Source organism: Carettochelys insculpta, chromosome 8 (assembly GCF_033958435.1).
Source record: "Carettochelys insculpta isolate YL-2023 chromosome 8, ASM3395843v1, whole genome shotgun sequence".
Lineage (NCBI taxonomy): Eukaryota > Metazoa > Chordata > Testudines > Carettochelyidae > Carettochelys > Carettochelys insculpta.
The window spans coordinates 8,248,700-8,273,833 of NC_134144.1; the positions used below are offsets into that span (position 1 = coordinate 8,248,700).

The following is a 25,134-nucleotide window of genomic DNA, read 5'->3' on the forward strand; positions in this document are numbered from 1 at the left end:
CCTTCCGGAAATGTGCGGAAAGACAACGTATGCCTACAAGTCTTTTCTACATTGAATTTCTCAATGACTATCCATTCTGTTGTTGCTCTACAACTACACAAGTTGTGTGTGTTGTGCGCACACACACACACACAGGCATGAGTGGGCATGCATCCCCTCTAACCTAAATATATCTAAAATGTAAATTTACTCAAAACCATGTTTTATTGTCTGCACCCTAATAGAAAAGTTCTACTTAATTTAACAGGGATGAAACCAAAAGGATCTGAAGAATTTACTCAAAAACCCAGAGAATTTAGCAGAGAATGGCATCTTTCCTGTAGGATTTAACCATTCTGCAGACCTTGTCAAAGAATTACATCTCTGCTACAGACAACATTGTGTACAAGTTCTGTAGAACTGTATTGCATTCTACAGGACTCTACCACAGAACTCTCTCACCTGGCAACATCCATAATCTGGCAAGAATTTAGTTAGCCAGACAGCCACTTATCATGTGTGAGGCCAACTTTCCCGAGGTCCCATAAAGTTTGTTTACAGCCGCCAGTCTTGACTCTCGGTGTTCTGCCCTGTTGTTTACTTGTAATTTACCCCTAAATGTCTTCTAAGAGCCCAGTAAGCAGTGGAAGTGTTGGTAATGCTGCTAGACAATACTGACCTCTGTCGTGGCCCAGCACATTCTCTCGTACAGCACCAGCCAAGGTGCAGGACTAAAGAGATTCAACATGTGTAAGGATACATGAAATCTCATTTTAATTGATGTTTTGTTCCATTCAAAGTGAATACAATGCCTCATTCATATTATAATTTATCTCTTTTTATTAGGAAAAGGAGCCCATCTCCTGCTCCATTCAGGCTTTCAAATTGTGCTCAGCAAATTACTTCTCTTTTCCTATCTGCACAGCCATTAAGAAGCTCCCTTGCAGCATCCACCTCCAAAGACTGGTCACTCCACACTTCTATACGTGCTGATGCAACTTGTTTCACAGGTTAGCTGCTGGACATGCTTGGTTTCGTAAAATATCTGTTTCACAACATGGAGCTGCCAAAACTTACAGACATGAAACAGTACTCTGCACAAATGAGCTAGAAGCTGCGTCCTGAGGTGCTGACAGTATACAAGGATATGCTGTCATTTTTGGCAAGATGCACGTCCCCTTCTCCACCATAAAAACACACTCCACAGAAAGCTCCTAAGGATAATACGAATATCACACGTAATATTACAATGACTCATTCTTTTGGCTTCAAGGCATAAAGAAAAGTATTATAGCAAACAGATATTAGTTGAAACATGGCCTGCCTGTGATCTGTGTCCAAGGGGTGTGGTGCTTTTTGGGTCTCTTTTCATCCCAGCAGGTGCACGACTTGTTAAGCCACAGAGCTCTATGATTTTGGCGCTCAGCACAGTGGTCTCCATCTGTCTCATGGAACTCCACACAATCACTCACCTCCCTCAGGGAGGATTTGCAGATAACACAAGCAACTTGATTTGCACTGTCAGACAGGCTTTACCTCAAAACATAGGAAGGTCTCAGCAAACACGGGTAGCCCACGGAATTTGCGAAGTCAACGGCATCTTTCTAAAGGGTGGGAGGGGAAAAGAAACATTCCATGAACATACGGTGACATTGCATCTGACGAAGTGGGTCTTGGACCACGAATGCCAATGCGCCAAAACATCTGTTAGTCCATAAGGTGCCACAGGACTTCTTGTTGTTTTTGCAGATACAGACTAACAGGGCTACCCCTCTGATTCCTCTATCATTTTAAGAAATACTTGCAATGGCAAATAGTGAAAACTCAGATATGTTTCCACAGTCTGCAATGAATTGCTATTCTCTAGTTCTGCTTCTGCAGGTCTTTCCATTCTACCCTTGTACACCATTGTGAGAAAATGTGATTGCATCCCAACATGGAACATAACAAAGCCATTCAGACAAATTACTGGGTTGGAACCTCTGGCCTATTTAGGATTCTTCCTGTTGCTTCAGAGATGCAGAATTCTCAAACATGCCATAGCATCTGCTGTTTCAACCTCCAGCTCTCAATGAAGAGAGTGTGTCAAATGAAAAGGAGGCATTGTTTAGAAGTCCCTACTCCCGGAAATCCTCAGCTACTATAACAAAATTCAGTGGGGTGAGGCACATGGGCAGCTCAGGGTAAGGCAGAGCAGCCCTGTGGTTGCTCTAATTTACACCAGAGAGTTGATCCTGACCTCGGGATCAGGGAAAGTGAAAAGATGGTTTGAAGTCACCTTCCTCTCTCATCTCGAACAACACCCTTCCATCTTATTTGGCTAGAGTGGAAGACCTGGACTGCAGTATAAGCAATCATCCCCATTAAGGCAGAAAGTGGGAATGAAGAAGTGTTGTGAGTGGGAACTGCAAAGAAAAGTCTAAACTTACGTGAAGATACAGGAAAGGGTTATTATAACCTACCTCTGAGGGAGGGGGTTTGGGCAAGCATGCAAAGAGCCAGCAGGAGCTAGAGGAAAAATTCAGACCTGAAACTGAATCACAGAGGTATCTTTTTTGTTAAGAAACAGGAAAAAAAGAGGGAGATCTTTCCAGGGACAGAGGGGAAGAAATGGGCCTTTTCAGAACAGATCCCCTGGGCTCACCAGAAAATGTGAGCAGCAAAAAGTTTTAAGTGGCCATGTAAGGTTTGTTGTTTTCATTGTTTGGGGGTTTGGAAATTATGTCTGAACTGGTTATTTATTCCTATTGTTCTCTCCTGTAACCAAGAATCTGACCCAGAGAAAACCCCTGTGTTTTTCTTCAATTCTTGGGGATTTTTATAACTAACAAGCCCTGTGTAATACTTGCAAAAGTAGTCTTGTCTCAATAATAAGAAATGTTTTTCTTTCTTAGCCAACAAGTAGTGGTTGATTCTTTGTGTACTGCTGGGAATTAAAACTACGTGCACGGCCACAGATATGTTACCAGACAGCTCACAGCTCCCTGAATTTTTTGTTGTTGTTGCTGTTGGGTTTTTTGTTTGTTTGTTTGTTTCCTTTTATTGTTTGTTTTTTGTGGGGAGCTCTTGTTATTTCTTTCCTACTCTTTGGGAAAAGGAGGTTGGGGGGTTTGCTCTCAGGCAATCAATTCCAAGTGATTTCTTGTCAGGAAAGGGGGCAGCTACTTGGTGGTGCAGCTACTGATTGCTCGGGGAACAATGAAAATCAGGAGAACTTTTCTGTCTCTGAGAAGCACAGGGACAGAGTGTAGCAGTGTTGTTTGGCTAGCCAGCCCCCGTTACCTGCACTTGAAGTGTCAGGGTGGGGAATCAGCAGTGACAAGAAGTAGGGTGCTTCCTAAACCAAGATTCAATGCCCACTAAAGCCCTGTAAAAATAACCTGTTAACTACCACATTCAAGGACAACATCCTAGAAAACCCATCCCCGCCGTCCCCTCAACCTACCAAAGTACTGACTGCTTTCCAGGGCGCCTGAGCCACGTTCAGCTCATCCAGAACAGCAGAGAATACAGAGCGGTCTTCTGCTCGGTCAATCTGCATAGGGTTAGTGCCCATGATCTTAACTCCGTTCTTGTACAATGGCACCGCCAGGTTATTGGGGATCTGCCCTCCAACAGAGATAATGCAGCCAGCACACTCCTGAGGGCAGAGACCGGGAAAGAGTGGTAAGAGATACAGCCATTCAGCTATTTTGTTACCTGCTGCTGCTATGCATGGTCCAGTAAGAGGTTCCTTTACAGCATGCCCTGTGCAAGGGGCTGTGCATAGCTACGCTGACCCAGGAGCACCACAGGAAGCAGACAATGATTCAGAGTACTTAGAGAAAACAAAGCACTTTGCAGCTTTCACATATAGTTAGGTCAAGGCAAAGCCTATGCTGGAGCTGAGGGCTTAACTCAACCCACTCACTCATTAAAACCACAAACTGCCTTCTCCTCATTAGGATTTAACCCCATCGTAGCTGACGCGGGAGAAGCACATGCCATTTTTTCCTCAGGAAAGCCAGGCCAAAGTCACCGTCTGATTTGAGCTTCCTCCCTGCTCTGGAGAAGAAATGCACTGGGTCACCCCTACGTCTGGTGCAGGTTAGATAATAAGGGGAGAAGACTGGCCATACGAGCTCAGAACAAAGCCAGAAGCTTCAGAAGGAATGAACACAATAGGCCAATCCTCAAGTGATCCATTCCTTGTTATCCAGTCCCAGCTTCTGGCAGTCAGAGGCTTAGGGACACCCAAAGCATGGAATGGTATCCCTGACCCTTATAGCTCATAGCCATTGGTGGATCTATTCTCCAGGAACTTATCTAATTCTTCTTTTAACCTGGTTATATGTACGGCCTTCACAACGTATACTGCCAAAGAGTCTCACCAGTTGACTGTACACTGTGTGAAGAACAATGGCACTCCCCCAAAACTACGACTGCAGCAGTAGGCAGGCAGGGTGAGTGGGCCAGCTGAGCCATGTGCAGCTGAGATAGGAGAGCAGTGGGCATGGGGGATGCAAGGGGTGAGGGGGCCTACACCTTGAACGCTGCATGAAGTGCTGGTCCTCCCATCGCAAAAAGACATTAAAAGTGAGAAAATGTACAGGGGACAACAAAAATGATAAGAGGTCTGGCACAGCTTCCGTATGGAGAGAGGTTAAATGGACTGGAGCTGTTCATTTTAGATGACATCAGTTTACGTCTTAGATTAACACCAGATTACAAGGGGACACATCTGAATTGGAATTAACTTGTAGTCTGACACATTTAACAGAGATCTCAATTACCTTATGCATTACAAGGGCAATTTGTTCACATTTGATATTTGTGGGAATGGCACCCATACCACTGAACTCAATTTACTGTTTCCAGAGGTCCTATTAATGATTAGTGACTTCACCCCCTTTGCTTCAGAATCTGATGAAGTGGGCCTTACCCACGAAAGCTCATTACCCAATGAATAAAATGTTTAGACTTTAAGGTGCTACAGGACTGCTTTTTTTGGGGGGGGAGAAGTGGGAGGGGCTGAAGCTACTGATTAACACAGCTACGCTTCTGAAACTATCCCCCTGCCTGTCACTGTCCTGTTGGGAGACAATGGGAAATGTATTTCCCCACTTTGTGCCTCAGTTTCTCCATCTGTAAAATGGGGATAATGACTCTGCCCTCTTTTGGCAAAAATTTTGTGGTTCACTGATGGAATGTACTAAATAAGAGCTAAGGTTCAATGATTGTAAGGGTTCATTCAACAATATAATCTGACATTTGCCTAGTAACCCTAATGGCACAACATCTCCCTAACATACAGCAGAAAGACCAAGCTGGCATTGCAAGGAAGTCGATTTAAGGTCTGTACAGGAGACAGTAAACCACCAAGCAATTTAAAATATGTAGAGGCATATTACAGAGCAAATTAAGGTTACCTGGATGAATATTTAAGCATCACACTATCTAGATGCCTTTAAGGGATATGATTTCAACTCATGAAAGAACTAAGTTTAAGAAATAAACCCTTTACCTAACCTGTTTTAGCTGCCTCTCACATCTTCCCCAAATCCATTAATCCCTCTTGCACTAAATTACAGGTACTCCATTAAGGTGAGAGTGACAACAAGGAAACATGGCAACATCCAAATAATGAAGTCAGGGCAGCCAGGCAATGTCCGTTTTACACAATACTCCAGCTCTGTCTCTTGCTTCAGTTCAGACTCCAGCTTCAAATTCAGGTGCCACCATAAAACGTCCCAGATCTGACAGGGACAGGCACCACACCTGTCAGCATCATCACCTGGGTGAGAATCTGGCCCAAGAAATATCCATTCAGACTCACACAGAGTAACTATCATACTGGGGCGGAATTTAAGCAGATAAACCAGACTTCAATACAAACCCATTATTCTCTTCTGTGCATTTTCTTACCTTCATTGCTAATTACCAAGCTATTTGTGTTTAAATGAGCATTTGCTCCCTCATCACCCATCTCTACTTTCTCTTTGATCCTGTAGTTAACATGTGCTGTGTTTCATCAGCATTATTCCTGACAGACTAATCTTCCCCACACCCAAGGTTCAGAATTTCAGTTCTTGTTAAATAACTGAGATGCTAGATGCTTATTTAGATGAACCACATGTGAGCTTTTCAAGTGAGCAGAACGGGGCTGACAGTCACAATGCTCTGCTCTGAGGAGCAGAGTCACAATGAGCATCAGTCTAGCCAGGATCTATACTTTTCCACTCCTGTCTGTGCTTTTATCAACCCTTTACAGCAAGTCGAAAGGGGAGAGAAGGTCAATGGTTCCTTCCTTGCCAGCAAAAGCCATTCTGAAGATGGACACAGATTGCATTTTCCTGAATGGTTTTCAAGAACAAGTAAACAGGACTATAGATGTGATAGGCTTTTTTCTTGCTGTGTGCCATCAGAAAATGACCAAGGTGCAAAACCGTCTTTAGAAACCAGCTGCTGTTTGCAAAACAGTAGTTCAGCTCAATTTGTTCCACACCGAACAGAGAGCTGGGAAAATGTCAAAATAAGCCACATCCACAGCAGCATGGGCTGGGGTTCACAACACTGTGGGAGTTAGGCAGCCAACTTCCACCCCATTTCCACAAGGCTTGAGTGTGTAATTCCAGTAGGCTCATTTGCAAATCTCAACCCTGAAGTCCACATTTGTGGACAATAAACACTTATGCCACTGGCTCTCCAGCTTTTCCAAATTGGGACTGAGAACGAATCACCTTATTCAACCCTTCTACATCTGTCCAAATCCTTCCCCATCTAGTTATGGCCCCTCTCGAAAATAATCTCTCTCTCTCATTCATTTCTTCCCCTCTCAGAGTGGTCACCTCCCCGCCCCCATGACTCATTTCTGACTCTCATGTTAAGACACATACTACATTATTGGTCCAATTCTCAAGGCACATGAAACAGTATAGTCACCTTAATTCCTTACCTTCTGCCTCACTGCCCATCCACCTACCATTTGCCAGCCCCAACCTTTGGAAATAATCCAGCATATAACCGCTACATTACCAGGTCTGACCCTGCAAGCCCTTCATTTCACTTTAGTTTTAAGCATGTGAGTTGCTCCATGTTCTTCAAGTTAAGCATAAGCCTAAGTGCTTGCAGATTTGGAAGACAAGACTCGGAACTCCAAGGGCAGAAAATCTGGGCAATAAATGACTATGCAACAAATTAAATCTGCTTGCAAATATTGCACCATATGTCTCCTTTGCAAAATCACTTAATCTTTATTCAGCATTGTGGCGCTCTCAGCTAGAAACAGCAGCCAGGAGTAAAATGGGTCTAAGCGCTAACAGCCCTAGAGCATACCCCCCCGCAAACCTGGCAGGGAGATGAAATTGAGAACTCAGGTTTGCTTTAGGGACTTTGGTTGTTGCTGCTTAGATTTGTTTTTCTTTACCTCGTGTTGGTAGATGTCCAGGATCCTCTCCAATGATAGCTCCTCGAAGTACAGTCTGTCACATTCATCGAAATCTGTGCTTACCGTCTCTGGGTTGCAATTCACCACCACAGTCTTGTTGCCCAACTTACGCAGTGTGCGGATGCTGGAGACAGCACACCAATCAAACTCCACACTGCTGCCTGTCAGGAGAAAGAGGCAGAAGAGTAAGGAAGGACAAGGAAGGAGCAGCAGCGGGAAACAAAGACAAACACTTATAGTAGCCAAGCTTAAATAAAAAGAACAGCATCACTCACGAAGTCAAGCTGAGAAATCTAATTGATTTTGCTTGGTAATAGCAAGACCCTTTAAATAGAAGTTCTCAAGCATGTCATGTGCACTGGCTCTACAGGTCAGGGAAGAGAGGTCTCCTTCATGTCTGTCTGACAGCATGCATACAGGTGTACTATTCTGTCTTGACCTGCTAGCTGCTGCCCCTTTCCAACACAAACACTGTGGCTACATGTACGCAAAACCCGCAGAGCTTCTAGACATAAAATGCGTTTTGTCGACAGAAACTGTTGACAAAATTGCTGTACAGATGTTCCCTGGGGCCCTTTTGTCAACAGAACAAATCAAAAGATTGACCTGTTTTTAATGTGTAGACAGGATCTGTTGACAGAAGCTTTATCGGAACATCTCTTGCAACAGTAACTTCTGCAGACAGACGCTTCTAGTCTAGATGTAGCCTTTGTCTGAAGAGCATTTAAGCCAAGAGGCAGGAGCTAAGAGGTGCCTAGCTTCACTGTGCTGTGTTAGTTGTGATTATCATGTATTCCATAAAGTGCAGTAGGGCCACAAGAGGAGGAAAAGCTCACACCCACACGTCTGACAGGAAAGCAAAATGATAGGAAGAATGCTTGCTTCTTACCTCTAGATTTTCAACCTTTTTTTGTTTGTGAACCCCTGAAAAATTTCCAATGGAAATGTGGACCCCTTATGAAATCTTAGATATCGTTTGCAGACTCCCCAGACCACAGATTGAAAAACACTGGTCTAGAGACCGGAACACTGTTAGAGTACATGTTGTTTAGTTAACAGAGAGTAGGTCTGATTTTTCCATTGGCTTGCAACTGACGTCGTCAAATTAGAATGGGAACGTTTTATAGCAACTCTGCCCTTTGCCAGGGTGTTAATGACTAAATAAAATGCAGGTCAACGAGGAATCAGGCCTGTGGTGTTCATTAGCTTATATTACGTACATTTATGAGCTATGCAGTATAAGTGGAGAATCATAAATAGAGAATGATGGGTTTTCAAATTTAAGGAAGATCATTAGATTATTATGCTTATGACCTAGTAAAAAAAAGAGCTTAGACTCAACCTGAGTTACATGGTTGTTACCTATCTGTCCAGTTATTTTATAGAGAGCTGTGTTACAAGTTCTGTATTGAAATTCAAACGGCACAGAAATGCTCTTCCCACAATATCTAACAGCACACAGGTCACTCGCTGACTGATACACAATTAATTTCCACGTTTCTGTTGAGCTAGAATCTTGAGTGCATTGCATGTTTCCTTCACTCATTATGGGCTGTTGAGTACAGAAAAAGAAATATCCCAAAATTGGGACTGGCCCCTTCCAAGACAGGTCAATGAAATGTCATCAGCCATTTTAATTGAATTTCAATTATTCAAGGGTCCTTCCATGCGTCTGCAGCTCCAGGTTTGAGCTGTGAATGTCATCTGCCGTCAGCATTGGATTTAAGCCTGGAAAATTGCAGAATGTGTCCAAGTGTATTCCAGACACATCCAGTAATTGGCCATGTCCAGAGGCAGAGGAACTGCAGCCAATTAGTAATACTGATAATCAGCTGTGAAGAGACACATTAGTGTACACAGACCATAACTCCTGTGAAGTCAATGTATTTGTGCCAGTTTGCATCATATCTTAATTTGGCACGTTATAGTTATCAAAAAGACAAGATGACAAATCCAAAGCACAGACCCATTTAGGATCATGGGATACTATTTAAAAATATGTGTTATGACTTAGTAGTATTTTATGGCTCCTGTTGTCATAGTTAACATGCACAGAACAGGTCCTCAGCTTCTGGACAGATATCCCCCATCAAAAATGGAATTTTTTCAAAACAAACATCTTGTGTGAAACTGTTGGTATGATCAATATTTTGTTTTTCACAAAATTTCCTGAGAAATATTTTTCAATATTTCAACTAAAAAAATTAACTGAAAGCACTCTTGACATTTCTTGTTTACCAAAAACAGTAAGAAAATGTTGGTGTGGTTAACATGTTTTACTGATTTTGAAAAGAAGTTATGATTTAAAAATTCAATTTAAATATTGTAGAAATGCATATGGGAAAGACAGGAGATTGGCCCATTCTGGGTTAAAAGATTTGGAAACAATTCTGAAAGTTTTGCAAATATGCTCATCCCATTTATGACTAGTTCTAGTCCTGTGATGACAAGAACATGGAGAAAGCGAGATGAACCTCACTGAATCACAACTTCTCTTTGGTTTTACAAGGGACAACACATGAAATTTTGTATAACTGCTTTCCAAGAATCACAAATGACAAGCAGTTCTGTAATACCTTAAAGACTAACAAATCTATTAGGCAATTAACATTCATGGGTAAGACCCACTTCCTCAGATTAAAAGAAGAATCTTTATAAAATTATATAACTAAAATTATAATCTGAAAAAGTGGGTCATATCCCCGCTAGAGCATTACATAATAAATTTGTCAGTTTTTGAGGTGCGACAGGACTGTTTGTTATTTGCGAAGCTACAGACTAACACGGCTACCCCTCTGTGACTATTTTCCAACCATCGGTAAGCAAGAAACCACTGGCACGCTCATTGCTGTAGGAAAAGATATTCAGAAGTGCAGGTAGTCATTTACTGTACCCCTATGCTTTAGCATCTTTTGCGTTTACTGGAGATGCTCATGCTTTTTTCTAAAGGACAAAATATACAGGAACAAGGTCAGGCCCATGCTCTTTATCCAAACTAATTATCACTTGTAGGTGAATGCTACAAAATAGTTTCCTCAAATATTTGCTTGAATTCTTCAACAGCATTGCAGCCCCTTTTGTGTTTACTTTCTGCTAATAGGTTTACTGGCATGGATGTTCACAGATACAGCAAACAAGAGAGAATATCCCCAGAGAATTAATTCTGATTTCATTCATCTGAATAATATTCACATTGTAAATCTGATTGGAAGAATTATGATGCTCGAATCAGAGACCTGAAACATACCATATGATTTAAATGTCCACATGAAACTAATCAATGTTGTCTGAATTTCAAATATTGAAGATTTTCTGCAAACTTGTTGTGAATGACTTATGGTCCAAACACTGCACAGCAAATGTTTTTCAAGAGTGAATAAAGGTTAAGAATTGCAAGCTGTCTGGGGACAATTCATCAACAGAAGAAGTAGGAATTACCAAATTACTCATGGCAAGCCATTGGCCCAGCTCAAAGAATTACAGAGAAAAGTATTTACTTATTACCGAATGGTCTATTGAAACAGCACACTTACTCCTTCAGACACTAAAAGGATGAACACAGACACATGCTGTCATTAACAGAAATACCAATTCATCTGCTGGCACACATGCATTCAAACTAGTACAAGTGTAACCACAACAAATTTGGATACAAGATACTAAATTCCAATAGCCTTAGAGTTAGTTGCAGGCAAGAAACAAAAAACGTATCTGTGGAACTCGGGGATAGGTGCTAATATCTCATTTACACCGAAGAGCAACAAAAGGCTCTTTTCTCACTTCCTGGGGATGAAATGAAGGCCCCAATCAAATGGCAAAGGCAAACTGCATTTGGAATGCACTTGCATGTTCTGTTACCATGCGAAAAGAGCACTAAATGAACCACAAGAATCCAGGTGGCCTTAGAGTGGAAGAAGGGCAGATTTACCTATGTGATATGGTCCACAGCCCAACACCATCATTCCATGGTCATCAAATTTTACATCATTCTCCTAAGGAGGAAGAAACAGATGTCATGAGGAGCTACCCAAGCAGCCCTTATTCTGTATTTATAAGAACAAACCATTTCTAATGCTCAGCCCATATTCAAAAGCAAGACACCTGGGTTTCCAGTCTTATCACATTCAGTGCAAAGTAAATCAGGTGAAACTCTATTCAAGTCAATGGTGTTATACTTCAATGAGCTGAGACCCTCACACGCTATTATGGCTGTTGTGGATCTATACAGTTTTGGAATAACATATGTCAGTCCCATTATTCTATGAAAGTTTCTTTCTCAAAGTATAATGACGTGCAGCTAACAGTCAACCTGTAAAGGTGACTCACAAGTGCTAGGAGAAGGCACCGTACCACAAAATAGCAGTAAAAGCCTTCCTAAGCTGTGGAAAGCCCAGAGCACCTTTGCTTAGCACTGAATGCTGCCGCATAAGAGACCCAGGTTGAGATCTGTGCCTGGCCTTTCACTCAGGGAAGCTCGCTACAAGAAGGAACCTCAAGGGATAAGGAGGAAGAGAATATCCTCTCAAGGAGGAGGAGCAAGGGGATAAAGTCCTCAGTGGAAGATGTGGAAGTGAAAAATAAGGCCGACAGTTAAATGAGATACAGGGTATGGTGTTTTGACATAATGACGCTGTATTCTGTCAGAAGTATTCACAGCACATTATAATCACAGGCCAGACTACTAGGGAGCTAAAGTTTCCTTTACTATTTTCATAAGAGTTACACGATGGAGTAAAGTCAGGGTAGCTAGAAGTAGCCCATAGTTTTCATAGAGAAGTCCATCATACACCATATTCAGTGGCCAATGGATTCGTGGTGTTAGCCTAACTCCTGGGGGATGGTTTGGCTACATCACAAAACACCCAGCAACATGGGCCGTGATAGTTCCCCAGTTGGCAGATTCGGCAAAGAAACCAAAGACTGAACAGCTCCAGGATAATAAGAGACAGAATCCACTCACCTGCAAAGGCGGGGCTTCCAACTCACAGCCCACAGCCCATCCATGGCCTGAGCCATTCCATAATGTGCATGGGCCTGCGGGTGCATGAAGGAGGAGGAGAACTCTCAAGGAGGAGAGAAGTTCTCTGTATTGTGCCCCTCAAGGCCAGCCCCTGCCCCACCCCATTGCACCCCTTCCCTGAAACCCCTTCCAAGGGATGCAGCCCTGAGGATTACCTGGGAGGACCTGGTGTGGGGCAGCAGCAGGCTCTGATACCGCCCCCCCCACCACACACACACACACAGTGGGAAGCAGAGCAATCAGACTGGCCTGGGGTCACAGCACAGCCTGCTAGGTCACTTGCTTCCCTGCAGCTCCTGCCGCCCAGGTAAAGGCAGGGAGCCATGGGAGTGGGGACGGAGCGACCCTGCTGCCTGCCCCGGCCTGCCCAGGATCCTGGAGACTAACCTGCTTATGGGGGAACTGTCCCATCCACAGGATAGTTGGGGCAGCCAACACTGGGTCTCCCAAAATGTGGGGCCCGAGGTGGCTGCCCAGAACTGTCCTATGGATAGGACAGCTCTACTTACACCTTCACCAGGCCACAGGGATATGCCAGCAATGGTGGAGAGCTAGCAACCTGAAGTAGCTCTAGCCTCACTGCACCACCAGTGGTGGTGTGGGGCTGGTGGCTTTAAATCACACAGGGGTAGCAAGTGAAGCCAAGGGGTGCATGGGAGATGTCTGTATATGCTGCAGCTGTACAGTAGCATTTGACACCTACCTCCCCATTGTATGTGACGTAGAGATAGTTGGTTACTGCAGGATATTCTGCTGCCAACGTGTCGATCTGTAAAGGGGAAATTATGAGTAGTCAACAGGTTTATTTTGTTTCCATCCAGCTGCTTGCTCACTGCCTGACCTCTTGCCCCTGTGTCTCTAGCCTTTCAAGTCAATTTTCTTTGGGGAATCTTCTCAGACTACTCCCTCTAAGCTGCAGCTTCCACTCTCTGGCCATGCTGCCCAGGCACTCGTGATGCCAAGCTCCTTCGGGGAAAGCCACTGTGGTCCAGAGACATTCTCCTTGGCAAATCAATCCTCTCTTCTCTGCATTCCTCTCTCCTCTAAAATACTGTAACTCCCCCTGCAAGAGTGAATAGAGTGCTGCCGGCTGTTCCCTTAGCACAGGAAGAAGGGGAATGAAGATTAAATGCAAGACTTCATTAAAAGCTTAACTCCTCTTCCTGCTCAATTGGGCCTTGTCTACACTAGCTCCCTACTTCGAAGGGAGGATGGTAAGTAGGGCGTTGAGAGATTATTAATGAGGTGCTAATTCTCCACCACGGCAACTCCGGAGTGTTAAACTTCGAAGTGCTGGCTCATGTTCAGCCGTGGCTCACCCACCGGTATTTTGAAGTGCCTGGGCAGTTTTGAAGTCCCTTTACTCCTTGGAGTTGCCACAGGGGAGGATTAGCTTAATGAAGTGCTGCATATGCAGTGCAGCACTTCATTAATAATCACCTGACTTCCTACTTACCATCCTCCCTTCCAAGTAGGGCGGTAGTGTAGACAAGCCCCTGGTGTCCTATCACCAAGAGCATCCCACCCCTGGGGAACAATGGCCCACTGACTCCAGTTCCACCTCTCCTGATACACCCTTCTCTAGCAAGCTCTTCATCTTTCAGGCTCCACTGCACTTAGAAGCTCCGTGGTGACCTTGGGGTGCTTTTTGGTTCTTATTACTCATCTGTCAACTGCTTTTGGAAGAATTAGTCAGTCTTGCTTCCATGTGCACACACACACACACTATTTCTGAGGATTGTCATGACGACAGATGGTAGAAACAGTTGCTATGATGTAGCCCCCAGTCCTCGGTTTGGGAAAAGTATGTGAACCATACTGATTTTCTTCTAATATATTCCTTGTGTGCAGACATTCATCAGACAGTGGGCAGGAATAATTCTCGGAAGGAGAGTGGTTCGCAAACTATTTGCATCAACTGTTTCCCTCTTGTTCTACCTTACATATGGTTGGCCAGCCATAAAGTTGTTTGTTGTTGTTAATGCTCCCTGAATGGATGGCTGAAACAGGAGCAAAATCAAGAGGGAAAAAACAATAGAGCATGGCTAGTGTGGATTTTTACCTGCTATAACTCAAAAACTTTTCTGGATTAGCAAATATTTTCATGAATACCCACTGGCTACACTTGTGAGTAATAAATAATATGACCTTATAATATTAGAACCAGATAAGCATCTCCCATTCAATATGATTATTACTACTACTACTTTGTGACTCTAGGGCTACAATTACACTACATTTCTCTCTTGAAAGAGGAATGCAAATGACGGAGATTGAAAATACAAATGAAGCACTGATTTACAAATCTCACACTTCATTTGCATAATCTCTTCCAAACTTGTTTCCGGACAAGATTTAAAAAAAAAACTGTGTAGATGGGGTTCTTTTGCAAAAAGAGTTTTTGAAAGAATCCTTATTCCTGAAAAAAAGTAGAAAGAAGGGTTCTTTTGAAAATTATTTTTCCCCGCCAAAGAACCCCATCTACACTTTTTTTTTTCCTAAAAAAATCTCTTGTGGAAACATGATCAGGAGACATTATGCAAATGAAGCACAAGAGTTGTAAATCAATGCTTCAGTTGCATTTTTGATCTACCTCATTTGCATTCCTCTTTCGAGAGAGGAATGGAGTGCAGACATAGCCTAGTAGAAGCGTATGCTTTGCAGCCACAAATGTATTCATAAATGGAATGAACTTATGGAGAATGTGAGGCACACAGACTAATTCTACTGCAATGCCAGCGCAGCCTAAGGAATGTATTATTGCAAGGCTTAGCAAGTTTGTATAGGCCAGGTGAGGACAAGGAAGGAAAACACCAGCTGCAGAGCAGCAGGATATCTGGCATCTGGAATTAGGCCTAAGGGTACAGATGGGCCCTCCAAGTACATTCAAGAGCATTCAATGATTTTTGTTCCTAAGGACAAAACCCAGCTGCTAGCACTTCAGTATCAGCATCCCTTAACCGAAAGACGAAACGGCAATGGAACACCTATGAAAGCACTTATGACATCGTCATGAATACCAAATGAGCTGATTATGCTCGGTAGGATCACAATGAATACCAAGCGAACCCATAATGATGGGAGATTTAAAATAAAGTATCACCCTCTCAACAGTTATTTCCAAGAGTGAACAAGCTAGCTGTCCTTTTCACAGGCACAAGGCAGCGGGTTAGCCTTGGTGCTTTCAGCCTTTCGCATTTCACTGCAGCTAAATGGCCACTCAGAAGAAGGGTCTTTTGCCTCTCTCTTGGGAGCTGAGAAAGGCAGCGCATTCTCCTGCTCCTTCCATTAAGGGCTGTGGAACAGGATTCTGAGCTGGGGATGCCTGGGTGAGGGGGACAAAACAGAAAGAAAATCTTGGCTCCATTAAAGTCAGTGCCAAACTCCTCTTCATTTCTGTGAAGCTACAGTTTCACCCAAAAGCTTTCCCTGTTACCATCCTATTAACTTCATGTCTCTTCCATCAACACAAGTCCCCAGCTTCCAACCAACAGCAGTGCTGCAAGGGCAGACAAGCTTCATAATGTACCTGTTTCACGCATGGCTTTATGTTCTTCTTCAGCCTCAGCTCCCGGCTCTGGGCCTCAGTCACTCCAAGGCACTTCCCAATCTGTTTATCTGAGAAGCCGATCTGTTTGGCCCTCTTCAGTGTTTCTTCTGGAATTGACTCACTGGGATTGAATATTAAACAGACACAGTCTTTCATAGTAACAGATGAGAATGTGTGAACCTGGGTCTGCCAGGCAGTACCAAAGACTGCTGCTGTCAGAGCATGTGTGCTTATGCGCAAGAGGGAGAAGAGATGGGCCCAGCTAACATTAAACCATCAAATCCCTGTCCTAGAGTATGTCTTCACTTTCTCCCGTCAACCCCCCTCTGTGAGGAGGGCCAGGTAAGTCGATTGTAGATAATTTGATTCTAGCTATGCAATTGCCATTGCTAGAATTGCGTATCTACAGTCAAATTTAATGTCTAGTGCAGACCTCGCCCTCCTCATAATGGCCAGGGCCTCTGTATGTCCTCTGCAGACAAGCAGTGGATAAACATATATGCACATCTGGAGCACTGGGACTCAAAACCTTTTCTTTCAGTTCCAAAATCGTCATTCGGAGCTAAAGGACGGCTCCCCCATCTACTCCTAATAGGTTTCATCCTTCTGGCAGCCAAACTGCTGCAAAGCATTGTCATACTCATAAACACAACGCCAGTCCAGGACAATCCACACAATGGGGGGAAGAAATGTTCCTGGTTTTCTATTTTCATCAGTGAATGTAAATCAAATAGATCTCTCATAGGTGCCTGTTCCCCATCTTCTGGTTCAGGGTACCCAAACTCGCCCACCCACAGTCCATTCCACTCCCAACTTCTCTTTGGCTGTGGCCATTCTAGCCCCTCCTTTCGGAAGGCATATGGTAATGTGGCACTTCTTGAATATGCTAATGAGGCACTCCATGAATATGCAGCACCTCATTAACTTAATGGCAGCCCTGCACACACTTCAAAACTGCTGGTTTTGAAACACAAGCTGCCTGTGTAGCTGGGGGCCTTTCAAAGCGATTCCCCTGAATTCAAAAGCCCCTTCTTCCCAAAACCAGATGGAAAGAAGGGGCCTTCGAAATCTGGGGGTCGTTTCAAAAGGGCCCTGGCTAAATGGGCAGTTTGCATTTCGAAACCAGCAGTTTCAGAGTGTGCACAGGGCTGCCATTATGCTAATGAGACACTGAATATTCCTGGAAGTGCCTCATTAGCATATTCCAAAGTGCCACATTACCATAGCCCTTCCGAAATGAGGGGCTAGTGTGGCCACAGCCTTAGTCTCTCTGCTATCAAGTGGCAATGAGTTCCCCAGGCTAAGATGCTGAGGTAAACATTTCCTTCAGTCAATTCCAAATCCGTTCCCTTTATTTCATGATGAAAGATGCTGAGCAGGTGCACTGAATATACCTTCACTATTCTATTCATTACTTCATATTTAATTTCAGTAAGCTTCCTCAACATCCCCTAAACTTAATTTGTTTCTTTCCATACATCTCATATTTGGGCACTTTTCAACAAATTCCCCTTCTCTGGCCACCTCTTCAGATCCCCAGCTGAACTGAAGGTCTTTTTCCCACTCTCTTTTCCCATTTTTAATCTCCATTCCCATTTGTTTTCCTCCTCTCTCAGCTTGTTTCTTTCTTGGCTTCTTCCTATCTCTACAGCAAAGTTTCTGTTGCTCTCTCTGATTTCTAAGCTACCTTTTCTAAGCTCAGCTTGCACAAAACATGAAAAGTCTACAAATGTTTATCAGCCCTCTACCTTCCATTTTCATTGCCAAGCGCATCCTTGCTTGCCCAATAAATCAATATTTTATACACAAGCAAGCACTGAATCAGGAAAGAGGAAATGATTAACAAACAAGCTATTTTCCTAAATCAGGGCTTTTGAATTATGTCCTTGGCTTTGTGGTATTTTTAAATAAATATTGCTGTGTTATCTGAAGGGAAAGAGGGGGCAGGTCTCATTTACTGCTCCAGAAAACAGAGAGGCATTGGACTGGATTCGTCACTCACACCAGTTTAAATTATAAGCAGCTTAGTTCACTCCACTGGAGTTTGACAGGTGCAAGTCACATGAGACTCTAGGCCTGGGGTTTGGATTCTCATCCCTGCTCAGACACGTAAGTATTTCAACAGCAGTTCGGCACCTAAGATCTGGTCACAAAGTCACCCCTTCTGTGACTTGCCGAAAGCCATAATGTACTGCCTCAGTTTTCCCATCTGCAAGGTGGTGATACCAGGTATCTGTCTCACAAGGGAGTTGGGACTGGCTAGTTAATGTTTGCACAGCTTTATAAACACGAAGTCTGTGATGTAAATATTACACATTGCAGCTGCAGTGAGACATTTGTTCTGTAGTAAAAGTGGGGTTTGGAGGTTTTGTCTTGCTTCCTTATATCATACATAGTCTGCTAATACTCCCTTATTGTCTCTCATTGTAGTATCTTAGAGCTGGTCAACACTAGACCTGAAAGATACACAATTTCAGCTACAGTAATTGTGTAGCTGGAATCGACATATCTACGACCGACTCATCTGGCTGTTTTCATTGTAGGAAGTCAACGGGACAATCTCTCCCATCAACCTCCTTTATAGGAGGAGTATGGGGGTCAACTGTCAGGCCCTGATAGTTTGAGTTTGTGCATCCCTACTAGGCTCTTGAAGTTGAATGCCAGAAGATTGACCCTGTCAGGATTGATCTCCTGGTAGGTGTAGATGTACCTTTAATGTTAGAAAGAAAGAGCCTAGTCCAACACCCCATTGGCTCTGATCCCATGTGCATAATTCCCAGGGAATGTCTCAATGCTTCTGCATCTCAATGGATTTATTTATTTACCCAATTTCCCCTAGATTATCCACCTTCTCCAGTGCAGTACTCATTGACTCACTTTGGGCTACCTCCGTTTTCTCAACATCCCTGTTGCTTTCAGCACAAGGACAGGCTGACTGCAAGAACTGCATATGCCACTGCTGGCTGCAGGCCTGAGGCCCATTTTTGCATATGCAAACAGAAATTCTTGGGGCAGTCACTTAGTACTTCATGTGGCCAAGAAGTCATACAGACATGCAAGGGTCTATTGCCTTCCCAGAGGAGAGGAGAACTAATAATGTCTGTCTCTTCTCTGGCAAAACAGACACCCAGCCTCTCTCCAGCAATAAGCAAGGATGCGGCGGAGTCTGATTCACCTTTTAGATTCTGTCTTGTCTAAGTATGAGTGAGTCGCCCTGACCCCAAGAAAACAAGCTGGTGACTGCGTGCTCTCACTCTGCTGTCTCTAGAAGGCGCAGGACTGGCCGCTGTTTGATTACCGACAGAAAGAAAATTGCCTTCGTTTGCAGCTCTCTTCAATTCAACTTTTTTTTTAATCCCATCATAATTAAACAAAAAAAGCCTGTACATCTGAAGACATGACTCAGTAGCCCTGGGATAGGGATTTAGACAAGGTTCCAACTCTTAGTCCTCAAACAAGAAGATGAGTATTTTTGCACAGGATTACACTTAGGAATGGCTAATGTCCTGGAGCTGTGAGGAATGAAGTAGGATCTTTGCCTATCATCTTTACAAATCCTGTTGGGGGTCCTATGAAGAAGCAGCTCTGCCATGGGAATAGCAATGAAAAGGGATTGCAGTGCAGTTAATCCGCAAGGAGCCTTTTATCAGAGAGCGGGTTCAACAAGGCAGAATGAATGGAGTTTTTCTCGTTACTTTGTGCTTTACTGAATGGATATAGTAACAAAGGAGAGTTTGTGCAATGAGTGCATACCGAGGCGGGCGGGGGCAGAGGAATATGAAGTCCTCACACCATTCAAGTTAATAGAAATATTACCACTGACATCAGTGGGGCCAAGCCTTCACCCTAAAAATGGGCATTGATTAATTAATTAATTAATTAATTAATTAATACCCTGAATTAAAACAACCTCCCCTTTTGGAAGGTGTTTGAAATCTGGGTCCAGATGAGAATGTCATAAATAGCCCTTAAACCCAGTTCTGCAGCCCAGTGTTTTTAAAATGTGTTGATCTAGACCCTGAATCCAAACCACGCTGAACTTCAAGCATTTAGAAACCCAGTTCTGGATCCATTTTTTGCAGATAGTATTCATCACTAGGGCAGACAGCTGCAGTGATGTTTAGATAGATTACATTTTAATAAAAATAATGTTTAGCACTTATAAATGAGATTTCATTTGAGGAGCTCAAGGAGTTTAGCAAAGTGGAGTTAGACATATCATACCCATATTGCAGATGGTGACACTGAGGCAAAGGTAGATTAAGGATGTGGTTTTCAAAGGTGCTCAGAAGTAACTGTTAATCTCCTCTCCATCCCTCACTGGGAAACTCTAGCCTGCTGTCTCCCCAGTTATTGATTGAACTCAGGCCATTTTGACATTACCTGAAAGATTGACCCACTCAGGGCTGATCTTCTGGGGTTCAGTTTCACGTACCTGGTAGGGAAGCATGAAATTAAACTCTCAGGGTTCAGCAGATGACCCCTGTACTCCTCATGAAAAAGGGAGGTCAATAGGAGAGTTTCTCCCATCTACCTTCCTCAGTAAGGATGGCTAGATAAGTCGATTGCAGATTAGTTGATTCTAGCTCCACAACTGCTAAAATTGCATATCTACAGTCAACCTACCTGCCTAGTATAGACCAAGCCTTAGTGAGAGTTGAGTTAGGCCAATGCTGAACAATTTGGGAAACCCCAGCTGATTTGGCAAAGACACTACAGCGAGCTAAAACCAGGAGCCAACAGAAAATGCAGGTTCGTTGCTGGCTCCCAATCTGGTTACCCATCCATGAGATTTCACAGCCTCCCTTTTTCCTAGAGGTTTTCCTTATTCCATAGAGGAAGGACAGGCAAAAAAAGAAAAATCAGAGATGAAACATCCTCCCCATTTTTAACCAATCTCAAAACAACAAAAAATGAAGTGGCTTTGATCTACCCTTTCATAACACCCCCTTTTCCAATATTTCCTTTCAGCAAATGACAGTCTGAAGTTTTAGAGCTTCATACCAAACAGCCAGACTTTTTACACTCTGCCATAATCATTTAATGGTTGGGCAGTGCAGCTCTCTTTCCATTCAGCTATATCTCCTGTGTATTCTGCAGTTTATAAACTATACAAGCCTTTGTCCAGCCTCCCACTCACTCACTCTCTTTTTGGCTTCCTGTGTGAAATTTTCTGTTGTTGTTTTTGTTTAAAATTCTACCCTGTCATCTTTGAAATGCCATCTCCTCATGCTTCACCTTCAATAATAAATGATAAAAGGAAATGGAATAAATTCCCCTTAATGGGAAATTTTCACCTGGCACTGAGAACCTGGGGAAATCTATTAACTGACTTGAACAACATCTGCAGCTTTGCAATTACCCAGGGAGCCTGCATGCTTCAGTACGGTCCTCTCTTACACTTGACCGGCTTTCGTCTGATCCACCAACCCACGAGTACTGCTAAACAAATGTGCCTTGTGAAAGCACCGGCTCTAATGTGAAAATGAGCTATGCAGTTATTCGAGGCAGAGGTTTGCAAATGGGACTAGTGTCAAGGGCAGAATATGTGTAGAATTCCAAACTCAGACCCTGTGGCAGATTGGGAGCCAGCAGATAATATTTACTTCTATCTCCATGCAAGAGATCGCCTACGGACTTCATCCCATGGTTCAATTCTACCTGGCAAAAACACTGCAGTTCTGAACTGGGGCATTAGTCACTAGCTAACTAGAACACTGGCTAGAAATCCTCCTGCTTGATTTTAGAGTGGAATACTGGGCAAACGGCAGAGTGCCAATGTGCCATTCCTCCAAGGTTCAGATCTGTTTCCTCGATCGTTTCTGACAGTTCATAGGATTTAGAATCAGCTGCAATTACAAGCATGAGATCAGCATAGAAACTGTTTGTCTTCTTGTCTCTTCTTTCAAGGAGACAGGTAGTTACTTATTTCCTCCCAAGCAACTCATGAGGTGATCAACAAGATTGTCAGGAATATTTAGGGAGGTGTGAGACTTAAGTCAACAAATCTCTCTGACCCAACTTTCTATCTCTGAATCTACTTCTTTAAGGCTCAGCTCCCAGGCCTAGTAAATCTCATTGATTTAAGCAACACGAACCTCCCATTATTTCCTTAGACCTAGATGGTTTTAGGATGAAGCTGACGAGCTGCAGGAGCAAGGTAGGCAAATACACAGTGTAAAAAAAAGGATTGAAAATGCAATTTCAAATGGCATCTTCTTCCCCAGTTAAAGGATGGATGGAGGGCACTGATGGACTGATATAACATAGGCTTTTCTTTACCTAGCACGCAGAAACACAGAAGCAGAGCACATGCTAGTGTGTTGAGATTGGGATGTACATCAAAGTGATGCAAGTGATGCAAAGCTCTGGAAGAAAATATGAACCATAATTTAATTTACAACACTTTTGTGACAACTCAAAACCTGTGTCTGTGACATCCAACACAAAGCACAATTCTTAGGTGTTCTGAATCAGTAGTATGTGATGCAGCGTACGTAAGGCATCTCACTCATTGAAGCAAACATTTACCACGCTGGCTTCTGTCTCTACAAATGCCATCAGAGATGAAAAGCGCATACGTGAGTCTCCATACATTCTTCTGAAATTGTTATAACCAAGTATGGTAGTTCTACTGGGGCTAGATCCTCAGCTGATATGTATCAGTGCCGTACCCTGGAACTTCAGTGAAGCTGTTCCAGTGAGGATGTGACCTCTGACTTCTCACCTTTCCAGCTGAGGAACAGGTTAACTATGGGTCTGCAAAATGTACCTAAAATCTATTTCTTAAGAAGCCACAAAAATCTATTTTGTGACATCCATGTAGAATGAATATAGTTTATTGATGGCCCCTTGATCTAATTTCAGGGGTTGTATTTTGCAGACACTTCTCTACAGAGTGCTTGGAAATCAAGTCATGCTTTCAGAAAGACATTTTCAAAACACACAATTTGCAGTCCCAAGGACATTAGCTTGGGAAAGGCAGTCTCAATAAATAATTTTCTGTTGACTTCTAAAGGCCACAGAACAGAGTCTTGTTAAAAATGATTCTCTGGAGTTGGTCCTCTCTGCTGGCCAGGGTGCTATTCTCTGTCTGATTACACACCACAAGACCTATGTTCTGCATATGAGAAGATTCATGTCACAGAAAGTCACGCTCACTAATTTTCAGTGTCAGACCTTGGAGATGCCTGGGGAAAAAATCTTAAAAATTCCCAGGATTTCAGCACAAGTCATTGACAAACATACTATCAAACAATGACTTGTATCAGCATCAATATACCAGCTTTCATAGCACAGCTGTATGTTTTCAAGTGAAATTAACCCCCAAAAGAAAGAATGGCCTTCTAATGAGAGCATGTATCTGGGACTTGTATGACCAGAGCTTAATTCTTTGCTCTGACACAGACACCTTGTATAATCTTGGGCACATCACTTAATCACTCGGCACCTCACTACCTCATCTGTAAGACAGGGATCACAATGCTCCCTCTCTACCACCTTTTGTCTGTTTTGGCCACTCAGACTGCAAGCTCCACAGGCGCTGCAACAATTTGTACAGTGGGGCTGCTGAGAGCCATCAAACAAACTGTAAACCCAATACATGATTAAAATCCTAAGCAGCCAGCACCCTGGTATCCTAGTTCCAGGACCTATGGAAATCTGCACATAGCAAGATTTCTTGCTAAGTGTATATAAAGCAACTAGTACAGTGTGACCCCAATCTTTTCACGGATTCAGTGGCCAGAAGGGAGCAACACAATCAGCTAGTCCGGCCTTCTGTATAAAACAGGCCATAAAGTTCCCTCGAATTAATTCCTCTTCAACTTGGTTGGGCCCAGGGAGGCTCTACCGGAATACCAACATTATAGTAAAATGCTACATGCATATTATTTATTTACAAGGGCCTAGAAATACACCATTTCCTGTAACAACCAATGCTATAGGGCTCCCCTTTTCTATGATCCAACAATGCACAAGCACAAAATGGCATTGGCACTTTCACATGAAACATCACAGCCCTGACACTGCAAATGAAGAAGGAGGCTGTGGGGGTGGCCATACGTCAATATCAGGGCCATAAAATTTCTCAGTGCTGCAAAGCCATCAAAATGAAATGGGGAAGAAGTTCCAAGCCAAGTGCCATGAGAAAAGGGTCACCTCTTTCTACTTTCTAATAACTCAGAGAGCAGCTGATTTAAACAAGTGGTTGCTGACCTATCTGTGTCCCTTTCAGAGCCTTTTACAGCTCTGGGAATAAAAAAATCAGAAGATAAAACTAGTCATAGGAAACCATGAAATCCTAGGGCTGGAAGGGACCTCAGGAGGTCATCTAGTCCAGCCCCCTGCTTCAAGCAGGATCAACCCCTACTAAGTCATCCCAGCCAGGACCTTGTTAAGCCGGGACTTAAAAACACCTAGGGATGGAGAATCCACCACCTCTCTAGGCAACACATTCCAATGCTTCACCACCCTCCTGGTGAAGTAGATTTTCCTAATACCTAACCTACTCCTCTCCTTCCATAACTTCAGAGGTTACTCCTTGTTCTGCCACATGTCACCACTGAGAACAATTGCTCTCCATCCTCTTTAGAGCTCCCCTTCAGGAAGTTGAAGGCTGCTATTAATCACCCTTCAGTCTTTTCTTCTGTAAACTAAATAAGCCCATATCCCTCAGCCTATCCTCTTTGATCATGTGCTCCAGCCCCTTAATCATTTTTGTTGCCCTTCACTGAACCTGCACCAGCACATCCACATCCTTTTTACACTGGAGGGCCCAAAACTGGACACAATATTCCAGATGTGGCCTCACCAGTGCCAAATAGAGGGGTACAACCCCTTCTCTAGATCTGCTTGCAATGCTCCTCCTAATGCACCCTAATATGCCGTTGGCCTTCTTGGCTACAAGGGCACACTGTTTACTCATATCTAGGATAAACATAAACTTCCTGGATTGTCGTGTGCTGCTGTATTGGTCTCCCACAAATGTCCGGATGGTTAAAGTCTCCCATGAGAACCAGGGCCTGTGATCTGGAAGCTTCTCTTAGTTGTCTGAAGAAGTCCTCATCTACCTCATCTCCCTGCTCTGACAGTCTATAGCAGACACCAACTACAACATCACCTCATTGTTTCCGCCTGTAAGCTTAACCCAAAGGCAAT

The 25,134-nt window shown here is 43.4% G+C and overlaps 1 protein-coding gene across 1 annotated transcript in view; it reads right to left on the minus strand.

Moving 5' to 3' along the window:
• Positions 1–25,134, minus strand: part of CPS1 (carbamoyl-phosphate synthase 1) — a 134,580-nt gene that overhangs the window by 33,890 nt on the left and 75,556 nt on the right. Inside the window, exons 22-27 of the mRNA XM_075000834.1 lie at positions 15,955–16,096; positions 13,129–13,194; positions 11,334–11,397; positions 7,385–7,566; positions 3,425–3,619; positions 1,516–1,583 (exon numbers count right to left, since the gene is read on the minus strand). Coding sequence (XP_074856935.1) covers positions 1,516–1,583; positions 3,425–3,619; positions 7,385–7,566; positions 11,334–11,397; positions 13,129–13,194; positions 15,955–16,096 — 717 coding nt within the window. The remainder of the gene's footprint in view (positions 1–1,515; positions 1,584–3,424; positions 3,620–7,384; positions 7,567–11,333; positions 11,398–13,128; positions 13,195–15,954; positions 16,097–25,134) is intronic.